Consider the following 17,704-nt stretch of genomic DNA (forward strand, 5'->3'; position numbering starts at 1 on the left):
ATTTAATCCTACAGACGGTCTACATAAGGTACCCTCATCGAGATCTTTCGAACAGCCACTATGGCCACGGCGTCTTCAACCACCTAATAATAACCACTCGCTTTCATAGATACCGTGTATCACTATCTCGCCATCACATCACATCCATTCTCTATCACCTAACAACCAAGAGACAATGTCAGACTCTGAACAAGAATATCACCCCGACGGCCGCCCGATCGGTCACGAATACTGCGTCATTTGCTTGGATCCCTTCGATGCCGAAACAGAACTCGTTCATCTTCCCTGCGAACACTATGCCTGTCACGACTGCAGAGCAGATGCCATCAGGCATGCCCTAGGCCCTGATGGCGACTTTCCTCCGAAATGCTGCAACCAGCCCTTTCACGAACATCAGTACTCGGACTTTATCACTGAACCGGAGCTCGAACAAGCCAAAGAGAGACTCGCAGAAAGGACGGCAAAGGATCCCATCTTTTGCTACAACAAGACTTGTGGAAGTTTCATACGTGATCGTTTACCTGGCGATGGTTCTGATATTCTAGCCTGGTGTCAAAAGTGTATGCTGTTCAGTTGTTCGGGCTGCAGTCGCTTTCCACATGCTGGCTCCAAGTGCCTGCCACCAAGCTGGGAGCAAGATGCTAGTATGAAAAAATACATCAAAAAGGAGAAGCTGAGGCGGTGTCCGGGCTGTAAACATGCTTACAAACGAGAAGAAGGATGTACACACATGAGTAAGTACCGCTTATGATAACCAACTCGGGATCAAATGTTGAAACTGACACGATGTAGCTTGCCTCCGTTGTAAAACCGAGTTTTGTTGGACTTGCGGCGGCATCTAGAGTGTATGCGCGTGCAGCCAAAGAAACATTGCTCAACTCCGTGAGATTGATCAGGCTCTGGATGTTATTGCCCATGCCAATTCTCCAAGCACAAACCATGGAGACCTCCGTAGGGCTTTTCGACTAGTCCAAGACTTGTTCAGCTCTTCTCCCAATGATAATGAGCATCCTCGCGATCAAGCTCACGGCCTCGCAGGCTTTCAAGAAGAGGATGTGGATTCCGATGAATCTGGATCAGGCTCATCTACAGGCTCGTCTACACGAAGGCTATTGTTCCAGGACAGAATCAGAGACAATCAGGCTGGCAATAGAGCTGATGTATCTCCGAGAAATGAGAAGAAAACTGATTCTGTATTAGATCAACCCATCGTCATGAGGCCTAGGCCCCTCATGCAGCCGCCCAGAATGATTCAGAATTTATGGCCATGGTCTATGCAAAGTCGTGATGCACCACTGATCGGTGCTGACCCAAGTAGAGACGCTGCGCATGGGAGGCCTGTACCCTATCGACCGCGAGTGGAGCAAGCCACACGAGGTCACCCCAAATCTGTGGCTAGCACAAGCAATAGCATTGGGACCACGAATACTTTGAATCCTCAACCAAGACAATCCGGACCAACCGAGCCGTCGTATCTCAACCCGCTCAACAGTCAGGGACCTCGCAGCGTCCACGGACAATCCAGTGAAACCAATGATGCTGGAACACATGGACCGCTAGACAATGCAGCGCTTGCTGGAACTGCGTTACGTCTAGCTGAAGGTTTTGAATTTCAGCGGCAAGTGCAAGCACAGCAACAAGGCGGAGCACTGCCATATCAGGAACCTCAGACACATTCGGTCTACGGAGGGATTGCGAATCCGGCGCCCTCATTACGCCATGACCTGCAGGGATCTAGTGGCGGACAAAGAAGAACGAATCAACGCAGTCAAGACTCGCGCAAACGATCTGCAAGGGAGTTGAACGACGGTAGCTCATCCCCTCTTGTACCTCACCGCAGACCCTGCAAGACAATTCGCAGTCAGTCAAGCCTTGATCAGTCCGAGGACATGCAGTTTGAGTGGGATACAGACTCTGCGAGACAGCCCCAACAGACAGCGTCCACTATGCAACCTGTCCAGATGGCGCCTACAGCGATACCAGGGACGCATTCTGGAGTACTCGGAGCCGAGATTCACTCCATGGATTGGAGATCTCGACATATCTTGGAGAGCCGCCAGTATGCTTTGATGGCGTCAGCCAATACACAGCAGCAATTGCCAGGGTACCCTTATATCAACTACATGCAACCTCACCTAGGATACTTCCCAACTGTGAGTCCTGATCAGAGAGCGACTTCATTCTCACATTTGCCGGTGCTCCGACCTGCCCCTTATACAAGTCAGCCACAGGGACAACCGTGGTACCTTGCCCACCAACCGCCCACTCAAGGATTAAACGGCTTTCAAGCGCCGAGCCCTGGCAGTCAGGTTATGGGAGAGATCACACACGGATTTGGTCAGATGCGTCTGGAAAGCACATCTTTGCAGCATAACCAGGAAAATATTCCACCCCGGCCTCAGCCGACAGTTGTCGTAGCTCATCCAGACCCAAGCACCCACGCCCATCCCTTAGCGACAGGATTTTTTGACAGTCCAGGGATTAGACGTGGGGGAGGCCAGAGACGGGGTCGGGGTCAGGGACATGGTCAAGGACGTGGTCGTGGACGAGGTCGTGGACGGGGCCGTGGGAACGGTGCAGCACCTGAAAGTCACGATACGCGGGACGAAAAACTGGGATAAGGTCATGAAGCGAGATTTTGAGGGGGCATCAAGGAGGTTGGACACATGATAGGCATGATATTGAGGGATGGAATGATGCAGTTAGATCAGCGTTGTTTGCATTCTGGGTGCATTACATATTTCGTTTGATTGGTCCCACAGCTTTGATAGAAAATAGGGGATACAAAGATAATACAGCGATTTGAAGTTACTCTGGGGAAATCTCCCTTTCCAGCCTTTCAGCCAAATGCCATTCACATGATAATTTTAGAAAGTTTGCCCCCTACATGCGTCGTCACGTGTGAAGCTAGTCTACACGGCAACTTAATTCGATCCTCATCCCTTTTGTCTTTCAACAAGTGCAACGGAACAGGTGTGACGGCCAAGATCATCACAAGGGTTCAACGAAAGCGGTCGTAAACCAGTACACTGCCTCGTTCTTTGTGACACCTTCTTTCAAAGACCAGGCTAGCTAGCATCAAGTTTGTTCATCAGATGTACCTGTGACTTTGGCAGTCTTTGAGACTTAGTCGACCACAGGCTGGGCTGCGTCACTTGAGCGTCTGTACTCCATGATGGAGGTAAAGAGACTCTGAAAGTGACTGCAGATGTTATCCTTATAAGAAGGGCATGCCTCGGACATGAAGGGTGAATATTGTTGGTTTGGTCGCAAGCATCAATACAAATTTAGCCCTGAGCACTTACACACAACTCCATCAAACATTCAATCATCAGAATACACGATTTCATCCAACCACTCAACTATCAGACGCAAAAAACACAACAACACCACCACAATGGTCAAGTTCGATCTCATCCGCCACGGCGAGTCCTGCTCCAACGTCCACTTCGTCCAGGACGGAACCACGGGCGAATTCGCCAACGGACCCTACAACAACCCCAACCCGGACGGCACCACCACCGTCCCCGGCGATCACTTCTTCGCCACCGTCCTGACCCCCTACGGCGTGTCGCAGTGCGTCGCCGAGCGCCGCCGCCTCGAGAGCCCCGTCACTGTCTACCCCGCCGACAAGGTCCAGGCCGTCTTCTCTTCGCCCCTGGAGCGCGCCGTCGAGACCGCAATCCTGACCACGCCGTTCAAGGCGCTCAAGAGGTGCGGCTGGGTCATCAAGCTTCTGCCGCAGCTGCAGGAGGCCGTCAAGTACCAGTGTGATGTATTTTCGGGCCCAGGGCTGCTGGAGAGGCATGTCGAGAAGACGCAGAGGTTGTATGTGGCCATCTTGAAGGCGGAGGGGAGGGTCGAGGATGCGGAGGAGTTGGACGGCGTTGATATAACCCTTGATTGGACCGCCATGAACGAGGAGGTTGCGTCGGCTGGTGGGTTGAGGACTCGCGAGCTGGTGAACGAGTCTGCGGAGAAGCTCGAGGCGCGGGCGGTGGCGGCGAGGGAGGTTCTTGCAGCAAAGGCTGTCGGAAACGACGACGATCGATACCTGCTCTTCACGCACGGACAGATCACCGAGTATCTGCTGAACCTGCCGCTGTGCAACCCGCCCAAGGCCAAGAGGATCGAGTTTGTTCTCCAAGGCGCTGGACATGTCCCAAGGGTGCTTGAAGCGGCCAGTCTGAGAAGTGGCATGAATGCGGCTGACGCGAGGAAGGACACAGAAGGAAGGATCAAGGAGGGCGCGGAGAAGTACAGGGTTTTGGAAAAGGTGGCCTGGATCAAGGCCATGGGCAGGGTTCCTGGTGACGTCCCGACGGCGTGTCTTGACAAGCCTGTTCCTGGCATGGGTAAGTGGCCTGTTCAGAATGGCCGGTTCTTCCTCACGACAAGTCTCCCCGAGGACGAGCGGCTGCTCAAGGAACTTGCCGGCGCTGCGGTGGCAGCTTGTAAAAGCACCAATCCAGCCAAGGTCATGAAGGGTCTTTGGAAGCAGGGAGAGTATTCGGAGAAGATGCTGCAAATGACTGTTGGAATGGTTGCGAAGAAGTAGAATGGAGTCTCTGGTCGAGGAAAGCGTTTCCCTTTCTTTGATTAGTTTGCGGCTGGCAGAACAAGGCAGGCTTTTGGTAGCAGGATTCGGCGGTTAGGCTCCGATAAGTGAAGCAGTAACTGTAAGCCCAGCTCAAGACAAGACGTTAGCAAAGAACAGAATGAAAGACTGATTAGGCTTGCCATCCCTACAAAGACAAGTGGTTACCTGATGCTCATATGTGAATGATAAAACCTACATTTTCTCTTCTGATAGGGACGGAGAATGTAAGCAGCACATGTAAAAGTTGGTTATGGGTCTTGCGTCGATCCTACACCCGAAACTTCGAGCCTTACGTCAAACGTGGGGAAGTTTCCCAGACCTTGAGACGGTTACCAAGGATAATGATCGCTTCAAGGCTTCTATTACAATGTCAAAAACAAACGACAAATATTGTCTATGAAATAGCAAGTTTGCCACTGTATAAAAAGGACTACCAAGATGCTATAATGGAAGTTTATATCCTTAGTTTGACGAAGCAACGCCCCGGCGAGAACATCAAAGACTATCACAAGTACACTGGCTCTAGTTTCGAGGGACCGGAAAGCCGGCTCTGCAATTTTCGGCAGAATTGGTGGGCCCTGTACAGAACTCCCTGGCGAGATGCCATTTTGCTCAAAGACTCAGTGAAGAAGGGATGGCAAGGAGGAGCACTGTTACACAGTGGAATGTTTATAATAAAGTTTAAATAAATATATATACGTAACTTCCGTTGGCACAAGTTGAAGATTCAAACCCCTTTTCAGAGTTGCCATAACATGCGTAATAATGACCACGAGCAGCGTAACTTGCCAGCTGAACGTCTCAGATACCAGTACTTATGAACTGCAATGTCATCTTCCTGTCGCCAAAATTGAATCACACAAGGCGGTCACCTTGCCACTCAACATTGTAATCAAACTTTGATTTTCTACACGTCATAGAGGGCACGCAAACGGAAAGGCGGGGTTGTCATTGCCGTTTGAGAATTTGTATAAAATGAAAAGATTTTTCTAACATGGACTTGAACCCTTCCTTCTCAACAACCACAAAAATCTTCCAAAACATCACCTCAACCCCCCTCCCAACACATCATAAAAAAGCTTCAAAAAGCATAACGCAAGCCCTCACCATCAGCAACATGTCTTCTAATACGTTCCCTCCATTCGGCCAGCTTCCCGAAATGACCAGCATCGCCCAACTGGGCAGTGCTATTCTGAACATTCGTGATTCACTTGCACGCCAGATGGACGAAGCCCAGGCAGAGTTTGACCGGTGCCAAACCATCCTGGACTCGCTCGTGGACTTCCAGATCAAAGCCATGGAGGCCGAGAACCTCAAGGCCAAGTGCGAGGAGGCTGATAAGGAGCTTGCACGTCTACAGGAGGAGAATGGTAAGGTTTCAGTCACCAGTAACACTCAATGTCGGAAGAAAACCAAGATGCTAAACTTGCCCACCACCGTTGAACTTAGCCATACTCACGGGCCAGGTCAACAACCTCAAGATTCAGCGCGATCGCGTTCGCAAAGAGCTTGAGCGCCCCATGGCCAACCGCTCGGACAAGTGAACTTGTGCACGATCTGAGCTCTTTTCGCTGTAAGTACACAAGCTTATGGGACTTTCTAGTCGAACTTTGTGTTCCCAAGCTGATATCCAGGGTCGTATTCAAATAGTTACAAAGGTCAACCCTGAGACGGCCAACCTCCTCGGCCTGATGGCTCCAACCTGAGGAGGAACTGAAAACCGCACAAGATGGGTGATGGTGACATATTTGTGTTTCTGGGTATTTTGAAGGGTGGGGAATCAGTACCTTGTCTTCTATCTCTAGTCTTGGGCTCTAGTCTAGTCTAGAAACCCGAATAGAATCGTCGCCACCTGCGCTTGCACCTCTTCTTTCCGTCATAGCTGCACAAACACACGTCCATGCAACATTCGTGAAATTGTACTTTCCAAGGAGATGGGGATAGTTTAATTGCTTCCTCACACAAGTCTGTGCAGATGTGGTGAATAGTTATTCTCTTCCTTTTGAAAGCTTTGTTTGATATGTGGCGCATCTGGGCAAGCCGGCGGCCCTTTCACTGGTAGCCGTAAACTAAGTGGCCAAGCTCCAAAGAAAGCTATCTATTAAAGAAGAATTACCTTATACCTTGGTTGCAGTGTAGGCTTTTATATAGCATATTTTGTGTTTCGTCTTCCTCGACCATTCTCAAATCCGCCCCGTGTTGGAGAACCCGTTGGGAATATCTGCGGGCCTTCGACCACGAAAAGAAGATTCAAAGTTCAAGATAGTCACATATGAGCAGCAAAGGCGTGTAGAGGTCAAAGATATGAAAGGCTCGAATATATCCAATTATCCATTCACCAAAGCACTTCTAGCTAGACTGTCAAGTCTGCACCACCGCTTACCACCCCTTAACAAAACATGCACACATCTCATGGTATAGATCTCCAAACGTTCAGGGATACGGGTGTACTTGTAGTCATCCCCGAGGAAGGTCTTGAAGCGTTCGATAGACACATAGCCCCGTAGCCACTCGTATTCGTCATCCTCGAGCACCCATAGTCACATTTTGGCGATGGGTCCCTTGTTGTCAGACCTGGCGCCGGCCAAGTAGCCCAGCGGTGCTCGTCTGGCTTAGTCGAAGGCGTGTGGTCAGACAACTTCAAGTCGTGGTATCTGACCTCGAACAGGCTCCATCTCGTCGGGAACGGGGACCAAGGCATCTTGCCCGTCTAGCTTGACCTTGAGGTTGACTTCGGAGTTAAGGAATAAGGAAAGGCTTGTATCTTAAATGGGGCATGATGAGAGCTAATTGTTGGATATGTACGTGTGCGTGTTAGCTTGGTGTCGTGTGTGTGCCTTTTTGTCATATCATTTAGAATTTCGTATGTTTTCTCTTGCTCACCACCTTACTGCCTTGGATCCCTGCAAGAGTGCAATCCGTAGTATTCTCCCCAGTCCATGGCCTGTACCAGCGTGGAGAGCGTCTCGCCTTTTGTCCGCCTGCACAAAAGGAAGAAAAGCGCAAGCTGGATATGCTCAAATCCTGCGATGCTGCATCCTCCCCAGTGGTGCTGTGTGTGCTGGTCTATCCTGAAGACCCTGTGTTCGGAAAGATTGGTGATTATACCATGGCGCTGGCCTTGAAGTAGACGAGATTATTCTTGGCTCTCAGTTCCATGGCGGACAAGACGAGTTCGGATTGATAGCCTCCATCCATGGGAATGGGCAGCTTGTTGGGGGATCCCCAGACGCCAGAGATGGTTGCTCTGATCGGTTGAGAGACGGGTTAGAACAAGAAGGAAGAGTGTATAACTCCTTTGAGGAAAACTTTTTGGGTAAACTTGCTTGCTTCTGCATCTTCCTTCAGCCTTAAATTTATGTGTATCAGCAACGAAATCTAGGCTGAGCTAGAAAGGACCCTCAATCTGGATTGTGAAGTGTGTCCACGGAAACTCCGCCGCCGGTTAAGCGGCACTTCCGTTTCCAGTCGATCCATTTTCGGTTTAATGCGCTTCTGGGAAAGCTTTCTAATTTCATCAATCCATCTACTAGGAAACCTACACCCCTCTTTCAACGCACACTCACCTACCTGTAAACTAGCCAATCAAAATCGAAAATCGCATCTCCATTCGGCCTGTAAATTGATTAATTATTTCGAAATGTATAGAAATGAAATTTGTGTGATTCTTTATTTATATTTCGCTTTCCCCCCATCACTTACCAACAGCACCTGGTAAAAGTTTTTCTTTTCCTGCCCAATATTTCATCTTTTTAAGCTGTATCGTTGGATTTAAATCCGGGGTCAGTGGACCCCTTTGTCCGATCCCTTGGCTCGGCGTGGCGGTGCCTGCCAGCGGCGTCGCTGGTGGAGCTGGGTCGTGATTGAGGGTAGATCTGGGGGCCTGATCCTCACAGTTTATTTTTGTATATTATATTTCTGTACTCTACTCCAGTTTCAAGTAAAACAAACGAGCTAAATAGCTTAGTTAGTAGAAATATAAAGCGCGGTTCAAAACCCTAACCCTAAGAAATGTCCTTTGTGTATAGTTCCAGTTGCATTGTAGTTAATTAAGCAACGCCGGCGTTGTAATTGAAATTGGGAATAAGACCGGGTGGGAAAGTGTTCGGGGGTACTGCCCTGTCCGGGGTACTGTACATCCACGTTAACAATTTGCCAAGCTTTTGGACTGCGATATGCAAGCCTGGAGCATTTCCTGCAAGTCCCAAGTAATCATGGCTCTGCCAAAAGGGGATGAAAAGCGTGAAGCAATAAATGGCTTTACATATAAATTTTTTAGAGTCCACACCCACTTCTTTTCATCTCCTTCACGAACGTAATGTCGCAAAAAAACGAGGGAATTATAAAGAACAATCCAGCATTATCACGTCAGGTCCAAAAAAAGCTTTCAAAGACCAAGGCAAGGGAATAGGTAAAACGATTGATACTGCGCTCCCGAGGAACTGAACTGTTCGGAATCTTTAATTCCTATGTGATAGCGGAGCTTTTTTGGGAGCAATCTCAGCCATGATGTTGCCAAACCTCTTCTACAAAAATATGAATGGCCCATGTTACGTGGCCATTTGTCCACCAATATAATGATTGCTGGATTGCGGGACTGGTGTACATATTTTAACAAACCTGTCTCGCCTATTTTCATGTAGTTTTCATTACATAATTCGTGGCCCCCATTTGCTACGCGATCTCTGGAAGCATCTCTATGAGAAGGAGCTAAAGGCAAAATTTCTGTATACGATCAGGATCAAAATGCAGGTGATAATCTAATTATACACGTACATATATGCAGTATAATCATCGTCTTAACTTCGTAAATTAATGCTCCAGTTCCCCCGTTAAAGACACATAAATATGAAGTTGACCCTAAGTAAGCTATAGCGGGTCATTTGGTTCTATCTCTAGAATGACTCGAAGATACCAGGGCCAAAATGTGTTGCGGATATATTGAAACAAGTTTTGCAGTCCGTATATGATTTTGTAGGTTCCCACGACGCTCTGGGTCGTCCCAATAGGATATTCTCTCCATAGAATTGTCTTTTCGCCTTGACGGGAGGTACCAGCCAGATACCACGAGTGGCCACGGATGAATATCGCAGGGAGGTATGGGAGTGTGCAGAGTAGGCGATCCGACTCGGCCATGGCATGCTCCGAGATTCTTTTTAACACGTCGTTTGCACCATCTTGACCGTTCCCCCCATCGCCTGCCGAAGGTTCGGAAGGCGCTGTTCTGACTGCCGTCGTGTATTTTTGCAAAAGTCGGCCTTCCAGTAGCTGCGACCACATGTTCCATTGTGCGGCCTGCCATATGCCGACTTGAAGTGACTGCCGCTGTTCATCACCACCAGTCGTTTTGACCTCGATGCTGATTGCGACTGGGGCATCTAGGAGCGGGGGGGCGTCGCTGTGGTTGATGGACGAGCTGGGAAGACTTTTGCGCAAAGTCTCGACAGCCGCTGCCGCAGCGATAGTGGTTGGATCAGCTGGGTGGAGGTTGGATGGACACGCGACAAGACACAAATCTACCATCCTCAGCTTCTGGCTTGCGAAAGAGCTATACATACGAATAGCTTTGGCGTGAGTTCTGTCACATTATTAGCGATGTAATTAACGTATATCGGGAGGCTGGTAAACCTACGTGATGCGCACGTCCAACAGGTCGTTGACAACCCCTCGTTTCCCGCTGAGAGCAAGACGCAGGAGTGGGAAATGAACACCGCATATCCACCCATCTTCGTATTGGCCCGTCGAAACGCAGCGACTTGCGTCCTCCACAATGTCCATCACGTCCGAGACGGACGGGGTCGGGCCTAATAAATCACGCGTCTCGTTCTCAGCAAACATGTGATGGGGTATGCGTGGGAGGCGGCCGGTTTCAGTTTCTTTACTAATGGAATCCTGGTTGTAAAACATACGTTATAACTGAACATTTAACGGCGGCAACCGCGGGTGCTAACCTTTAACCGCTCTGGGAAGATGCCGACGCCACTCTCAATGTCTTCCATTATTTCGAGCATAGCAAGCAGCTTCGGCGGCAGCGACTGTGTCCGCGACAAAGGGTACGTTACAAGTGCACCGGGACCTAGAGCAAGCCTCGCCAGTTCCTTAGTTGGAGAAGTCTGACCTGATCTTGTAGAGACGCCAGAGCTCGTCGCCGACTGCACGCTGCCAGTCGGCTCCCATACTTGTGGTTGAGGAGTAAAGCAGAGCCGGGGAGGGGCAAGTATTGCGGACGGAGGGTGTTCTCCTCGTTGTCGCGGCGTGGCTTCCTGGTCAAAGGTTGCGTCTTGGTCTTCCGTCGCAGTCGTCCGACGCTTCTTCCCCGTCGGGGTCCTAGTATTGACGTTATATGTGGCGCTCGTCGATAGAGGTGGATAGGTCGTCCAAAGGGGTGGAGAGGCGAGGGAGTGGCAATTGGCGATGGCGGCGGACCTCGCTCGTTTGCGCTTGTTGGTTGGCGAAATGGAGACGGAGGGCAAGTTTAGGGAAGGTAGATGGGGACAGGGCGGAACAACCTGCTCAAGCCAGTTGAGGATGCTGACGTTACATCGTTGACTGAGCTGGGCCATGAATCAATCGTTCGGTAGGTGGAAGGCGTGATGGGTTGTAATCAATGATTGCGGTTTTGTCGGCATCGAATCGCTCAGTCCGAGTATGATATAGTGTCCAGGATGTTGCTTCGCCCGACTATTGATGGTGCTCATGGCAGAAGATTTCGATTGGCCACAAGTTGCGGGGCATTGCCATGGAGACAACAGCGAGTTGGGTGATTATGTAATAGGCCTGTGCGTTTTCCGTTTATTTTTGTGAGTCACTCGTCCGGGCACTTTTCTGCTTTGCCAGGCCGGGCAGTAACCTCGACGTGAGTATGGTCCGGTGCGCATTTCGGGATGCTTAATTGTGGCCATGCTTGCCAAGACGATTCGCCTATTGACAGGAGAGCGGACAATGCAAAATAAGTAGAGCAAACATGTTGGATCATGATGGATAACATCTGCCACATATTCACTATTTACTGGCCCAATTTAGGCGATGTAATAGGCCGGCAACCACATCTGGTGCTATACCTACCTACCCACCCCATACATTACCGATAACTGCACGACTGCTTGAGTTCGTACGATGCAACAGTAAAAAGGGCGTTATCCTGCCGACTCCGTCAGCTGGGCACTGAAATTTGGTCGACGTGAAATGAGGCTCTTAAGCCTTTCTCAATAGCTGGGCTAATCGAAGCTCGCACCAAACTGAATGAACCCTTCCGACTTTCCCGCTGCTGTGCTGGCCAGATCTTCGACCTTGGTATTGCCCACCGACGCTTGGCCATACGCAATAAATGCGTTTTCAACATCATAGGGTGGCATCGGCGTCTGCTAATGTACCTCCCGACCAACCAAAGGCGTCGAGAACAGGAATGACCTTTTTCCTATGACATCCACCATCTGCCGTTATTGCGAACCAATCGGTAAGATATGCACATGTTGTGCGTTAGCATCCACCTCACAATAGGGGCCATTGGGGCCATTGGGGCCATGCTGATGGAATGACGGGGGCCAACGGGCTTTCAGCTGCGCTTCTTGGAAACCTTGGCAGGATGCCCATGAAGTCGGCGTTGGAGCCTAGGAAAAAATATAAGCTTGTTCTGATGCTGACGGCCGGTTGCGGCATTGCATGGGTGCGTTCAATGTGGACAAAACTAGCGAGAGAGATGAGGGTTGAAAGGAGTGGTTACTTTTGCAGACGTTAGGCAACGTGTGCGATTCCGTTGTCCCTTGCTATGCTACCCAGTCTGATCCCTTTCTGCTTTCACACCAAATACATGTTTCATTGAAGCCGTGGGTGGTATCATGCCGGAAACCCTCCGGCTATTGCGGATCGGCTCTCTCGTGTCAGTTGGCGATGGTTGGCGCTGCCGCTTTCTGTTTACCTTTTTCTGCGGCTGCCCTTGCGGCTACTCCTGCTGCCATTGCTGTTGCCGTTCCCGAAAATATGAGGGACCACAGTCGTCTGCGCCGACGCTCCTCGCCAGGATTGGTGTTGTTGTTTTCCCCAACCTGACTCCCCGTTGCTCCTGCTCTGCGGTAGCATTGCCGTCACGTCCGAACTTTTTTAATAACTCAGCTTGCGATCGACTTTTCTGGACCCTTAAGGGGTCACTCGAAAGCACCATCCAATTCATGCCTAACAGAGGCTAGAGTTGTTCTTTGCGGCGCAGATTCTGGTTGTTGGTTGGGGTCAGGTTTTGATCTTACATTCGGGGAAGTCGAAATGTTACTGAATGCAAGAAATAAAATTATTTATAAATGGTATTTTTCAAAATGGGGTTTTGGCTTTATGGCACAATAATAGGAAATTATAACAGGTTGCGGAAAATAATTACTTTTATATCTTAATTAATATTTATTGGATTTTGGTTTAGCTGTTATCCGTTAATAATAAACGCCCTTTAATTCACTTTCGCCTTCTTTCCTCGTATTATATTATTTCCGAAAACTAATAAAAATAAAAGATTTTCATTAATTGGCTTTATAAACAGCATTAATATAAACCTTTTTCTTCATTTTATTAAAATTTGAACCTGTGAGGATCAGGCCCCTAGACCTACCCTCAGAATCACGACTCGGCTCCACACCGAGCCAGGGATCGGACAAGGATCCACTACCTCCGGATTTAAGCGCGTCTCTTGAGCGCGTCGTCGATTGTAATTTCTCTCTTCTCTTCAGTTTAGAATTTTCGTCGATAGCGCCCAATACACTGAGGTTCTCCAATGTATGCCTGGCCGTGACATAATTCTAAACTCACTATGATTTGCTGGTGAAGCAATTAAAATATATCGTTCAATCCCTTCATTCAATCGTTCACCACGTCGGCTGTGCACGACGGTAAACTAGGCCACAGAAGACACCATTCGCGAAATCAATGTCGCCGCGTAAGAATTACGGCCCACCGATTCGCCAATCCCAACGCGTGACAAACGCAAACTCAGCAAAGCCAGATAATTTGGCTTCCGGCACTGCTACTCCCAACACCGAAGACTCGGACCAAAACGGAGAGATTACAGTTGCCCCAGTGAGCCCAGAGCCAGTAGAGCCCGCTCCTACCAGCGCCAACACAGAGCCTGAAGAGCCCGTTGAGCCCCAATCCGACACAGAGCAAGATCAGCCAGTCGACAGCATCGAAGTTGACGGATCGTACGAGTACGAGTCAGTTTCTGAGCACCCAGAAGAGGCGCGAAGCCCTCCTCACCAACCTTCTGCCAAGACGTCAGACGGCAGGAACGAAATTCCGAAATCTCCAAGCAGAGCGCCCTCGCCTGCCGCCCAAATGAGAAGCGAAATGGCAGACGAAAGCGAAAACACAACCGGCCAGGCTACCATCACTCAATCACAGCTGCAAGATCTTTTGGCCACCATTGCCCAACTTAAAGACCAGCTCGCCACCCGGAGTAACAATGCCACCCGTCAAACCCGCGGTATTACGCCTTTGAACAGCGCCTTTGGAGGGGCTGAGTTTAAGCCCCATGGTATCGCTGCCCGGACAGCATTTAAGCCTTACGGAAGTAACCAAAATGCTAAAAACCCTGCCTACGACAGGACGGCACGTAAAGCCGGCATCGACCCCGGCATGTTTGATGGTGATAAGGATCGTTTTGATAAATGGATCACCAAAATCGCAGATAAATTTGTAGAGGACGACGAAACTTACAAAACAGAAAGAAGCCGCATGGCGGTGATCAATTCCCTCACTGAAGGGCTTGCCAACGACCTTATCCAAGGCCGCTATGAATCCACCATTATGCCTTTCAGCAGCGCGGCCGAAATGGTCGCGACCCTAGCCGCTGTTTACCACGATGACAATCAAGCCTCCAAAGCCCGTGAGGAGCTTCGTCACCTGAAGTTTAGTCTGTCGGACAAGTCAACAGACATCCACCAGTTTATTGGCAAGGTTAACAGCCTAGCCGATAAAGCCAACATTGCCAAAACGGAACGCAAGTTGGTTCTCTATGAGCACATTCCTGCCAACCTGAACCCCCAGCTTTTCAGCCTATCCAAAGACCCAAATATCTCGTACGAGACCTTTGCCGGAGAAGTTGCGAACTCGGCGCTGGCCCAACAACGCGCTTGGGAGGAGCTCCGCGAGAACCGCAAAAAGAGGGAAGAGCGCCGTGAGCGTTCAGCCAGCGCCGAACGCAAACAGCGTCGACGCGAGAATCGCCGGCACAGCCAGGAAGCCAAGAACCAAACCCGCACACAGACCATTGACGCCCCGAAGTCGCCCAGCAGAGAAGACGCCAAATTGGTCACTGAGGGTAGATGCTTCCTTTGCAAAGAAGCCGGGCACCTGGCACGCAATTGCCCCCAAAAGGCCGCTCACATCGCCGCCGTTCTCGCCCTTCAACACGAAGGCGATCGAGAGGCTCGTGAACGATCCGGCCACAGCTCATCTTCGTCGGATTCGGAAAACTGCTAAGGCTGCCGGAAGTCTCCTCGGCAGTCTGCATGCCTCAGATAGCTAAAATCGATAGATCACCCAAATTAAACACCTTCCTTGCTCCCATTCAATTGCAAGACAAAGGTCGTGGTCTCAACGCCCAAGCTCTCTGTGACACTGGAGCAGATGTGTATTTATCCATTCGACCGAGCCTCGCGAAAAAGGTCGCCCAACGTTTAGAGCTACCTATCAAAAAGCTCCCAAAACCTTTGGATTTTGGAGATTTTAACCGGAAGGTCACCGCAAGAGCCACCGAATACCTTCGGCTCACTTTGCAAATCGACGGACGACAATTCCCACGGCAGAAATTCATCCTCCTCGAAACGGCACACGATGTGTTTATCGGACAAGAATGGTGGACGAAATATCGAGTAGGCTTATTCCCAGCTACCCGCAGCTTCGTTTGGCCCAACGACCTGCCCGCCATGGCCCAATACTCACCCGCAATCGTTGTACGACGTTCAAATCCGCCTCTGGACCTCGAGGCCCAAGCTGACGCAGTCCGCCGGGACCGCAAGATGGAACAAGAAGACCGTCGCATCCAGGTCCGCAAGATACTTCAAGGCCCTAAACGCCAAAACGGAAACCAGGCTCAAATCGCAGAAATTAGCGCCTTCCCGACCATCCCAAAGACCGTTTCCAACAAAGGCCTGCCAGCTAATATTTGTGCCCTCCTTAACGACCCTCGTCAAGATCGATGGAAACGATCCCCGTTACCCACGGAGCCTATACCGTTGGTACCAGTAAACGACACGCCTACGACCAGCCTGAATGCGGTATCAGCCCTGCAGTGGAACAAGACTCACGATGGACGTCCCATTCCATTCCCTGCAGACGAAGACCCGGAGCACATCGCGCAAGTACGAGCCAAATTACCCAAAGCACTTGCCCACCTTGAGGGTTTCTTTTCCAAAAAGGCGTCGACGATTCTCCCGCCTAGCCGACCCGGTTTCGACGTGGTTTTGGAACTCGAGAAACCTTTGGAGGGGAGGCCAGCCCGCTATTCGACCCCTTTCGCGATGATGGAGTTGGAAAAGGAAACCATCGACGAACTTCTGAGGATTGATTTTATTGAACGGACAATGGAGGAGACCGCAGCTTCAACTTTGTTCGTTCCTAAACCGCAATCGAAGGAGCAACGTTTTTGTGTGGATTACCGATGGGTAAACAAATTCATCAAAGGACGACAAGTACTTGCCCCCGACGTGGCCGGGACGTTGAGCAAGTGTGGAAAAGCCCGGAGGATGACCAAGATCGACATTATTCGAGCTTTTAACAGATTGCTAATGGATCCGAAGTCACGGTATTTAACGGCGTTCAAAACCCGACAAGGCACATTTCAGTGGAAGGTCCTACCCTTTGGACTGAAGGTCGGACCCGCCTGGTTCCAAGCTTTTATCAACGCTCAGCTTAATGAACTGCTGGACGCTTTCGCGAGCGCCTACGCAGACGACGTGTTGATTTATACCGAGGATAAATCGGAGCAAGTCCACTTTGAGCAAACCGAGGAGGTTATTTACAGGCTGCACAAAGCCGGACTCCAAGGCGATATTAAAAAGTCAAGTTTCGGCGTTTTCGAAATCGAATACCTAGGTTTACTTCTAGAGATCGGTAAAGGTATCCGCATCGACCCCAAAAAGGTCGAAGCCATCACCAGCTGGCAATGGGACGACGTCACCTCCGTTTCCGCCGTACGATCCTTCCTAGGCTTATGTAATTTCGTCCGGACGTTCTGCCATCACGCCAGCGAACAAGCAGAACCTCTGACCCGATTATTGAGAAAGGGAGTCCCGTTCGAAAAAGGCCCCGAGCAGAAGGCCGCTTTTGAAGCTTTGAAAGAACTGGTGGTCACCGCCCCCGTGATGAGTTTCTTTAAACCCGGTATGCCTGTCCGGATGGACACCGACGCCAGTGGCAGGGCCACCGCCGGTGTCGTGTGGCAGCAACAGGACGATGGCAGCTGGAAGCCAATCGGCTATTCGTCCAAAATCATGTCCCCTGCTGAACAAAACTATCCGATTCAGGATCAGGAACTATTGGCTGTAATCAATACGCTGAAGGACTTCGAACCAGCCCTGTTAGGTACCAAGTTTTGTGTTTTTACCGATCACCAGGCCCTGATTTATTGGTCAACCAAGAAACTTTTGTCCGCGCGCCAGATACGATGGGCAGATTACCTGGCCAATTTCGACATCACCTTTAAATACCGTCCCGGCAAGGATAATGTGGCAGCCGATGCCCTTTCGCGCAAAACCATCGACAGCCCTACGGTCAAGGCCCGAGCTGTGTTAGACCGCACCATTGCACTAATCCCTCCAGAAAAGATCGACTCCCGACCCGGCGAACCTCTTCCAACCATTAACAACTTGGAACCCTCCGCACCTCAAGGAGCTGACCTAGTGGCCCTTATCCTGGAAGAGAACCTAAAACAGAACCTAGGTCGCCATGACAGTCTGTTAACGGTACCCGAGACTACCCAGGATGGCAAGATCTCCTTAAGAACGGCTCTCATCCGCGAAGCTCATGAGCCCAAGATCTTCGGCCATGGAGGCCAGAACAAAACCCTGAGCCGCCTGAAAAGAGATTACTGGTGGCCCGACCGAAATCGAGACGTCAAACGCT

The 17,704-nt window shown here is 50.2% G+C and overlaps 4 protein-coding genes across 4 annotated transcripts; 3 read left to right on the forward strand and 1 right to left on the reverse strand.

The window, feature by feature from the left end:
• Positions 1–698: 698 nt before the first annotated feature.
• On the forward strand, positions 699–2,670 carry PgNI_09202 (uncharacterized protein; the record flags this gene model as incomplete). Its single annotated transcript, XM_031129189.1, has 3 exons — positions 699–722; positions 897–2,414; positions 2,479–2,670. The coding sequence occupies 3 exons, from the start codon at positions 699–701 to the stop codon at positions 2,668–2,670; spliced, it is 1,734 nt and encodes a 577-aa protein (XP_030977662.1).
• A 727-nt stretch (positions 2,671–3,397) lies between these two features.
• On the forward strand, positions 3,398–4,558 carry PgNI_09203 (uncharacterized protein; the record flags this gene model as incomplete). Its single annotated transcript, XM_031129190.1, has 1 exon — positions 3,398–4,558. One exon carries the CDS (start codon positions 3,398–3,400, stop codon positions 4,556–4,558), a length of 1,161 nt encoding a protein of 386 aa, XP_030977663.1.
• Positions 4,559–5,717: 1,159 nt separating this feature from the next.
• On the forward strand, positions 5,718–6,144 carry PgNI_09204 (uncharacterized protein; the record flags this gene model as incomplete). Its single annotated transcript, XM_031129191.1, has 2 exons — positions 5,718–5,970; positions 6,050–6,144. 2 exons carry the CDS (start codon positions 5,718–5,720, stop codon positions 6,142–6,144), a joined length of 348 nt encoding a protein of 115 aa, XP_030977668.1.
• A 3,325-nt stretch (positions 6,145–9,469) lies between these two features.
• Positions 9,470–11,163, reverse strand: PgNI_09205 (uncharacterized protein; the record flags this gene model as incomplete). The annotated part of the gene is made up of 3 exons (XM_031129192.1): positions 9,470–10,178; positions 10,233–10,492; positions 10,552–11,163. The coding sequence occupies 3 exons, from the start codon at positions 11,161–11,163 to the stop codon at positions 9,470–9,472; spliced, it is 1,581 nt and encodes a 526-aa protein (XP_030977669.1).
• Between the last annotated feature and the right edge of the window lie 6,541 nt (positions 11,164–17,704).

The sequence above is a fragment of the Pyricularia grisea genome, assembly GCF_004355905.1.
Source record: "Pyricularia grisea strain NI907 chromosome Unknown Pyricularia_grisea_NI907_Scaffold_7, whole genome shotgun sequence".
Classification (NCBI taxonomy): domain Eukaryota; kingdom Fungi; phylum Ascomycota; class Sordariomycetes; order Magnaporthales; family Pyriculariaceae; genus Pyricularia; species Pyricularia grisea.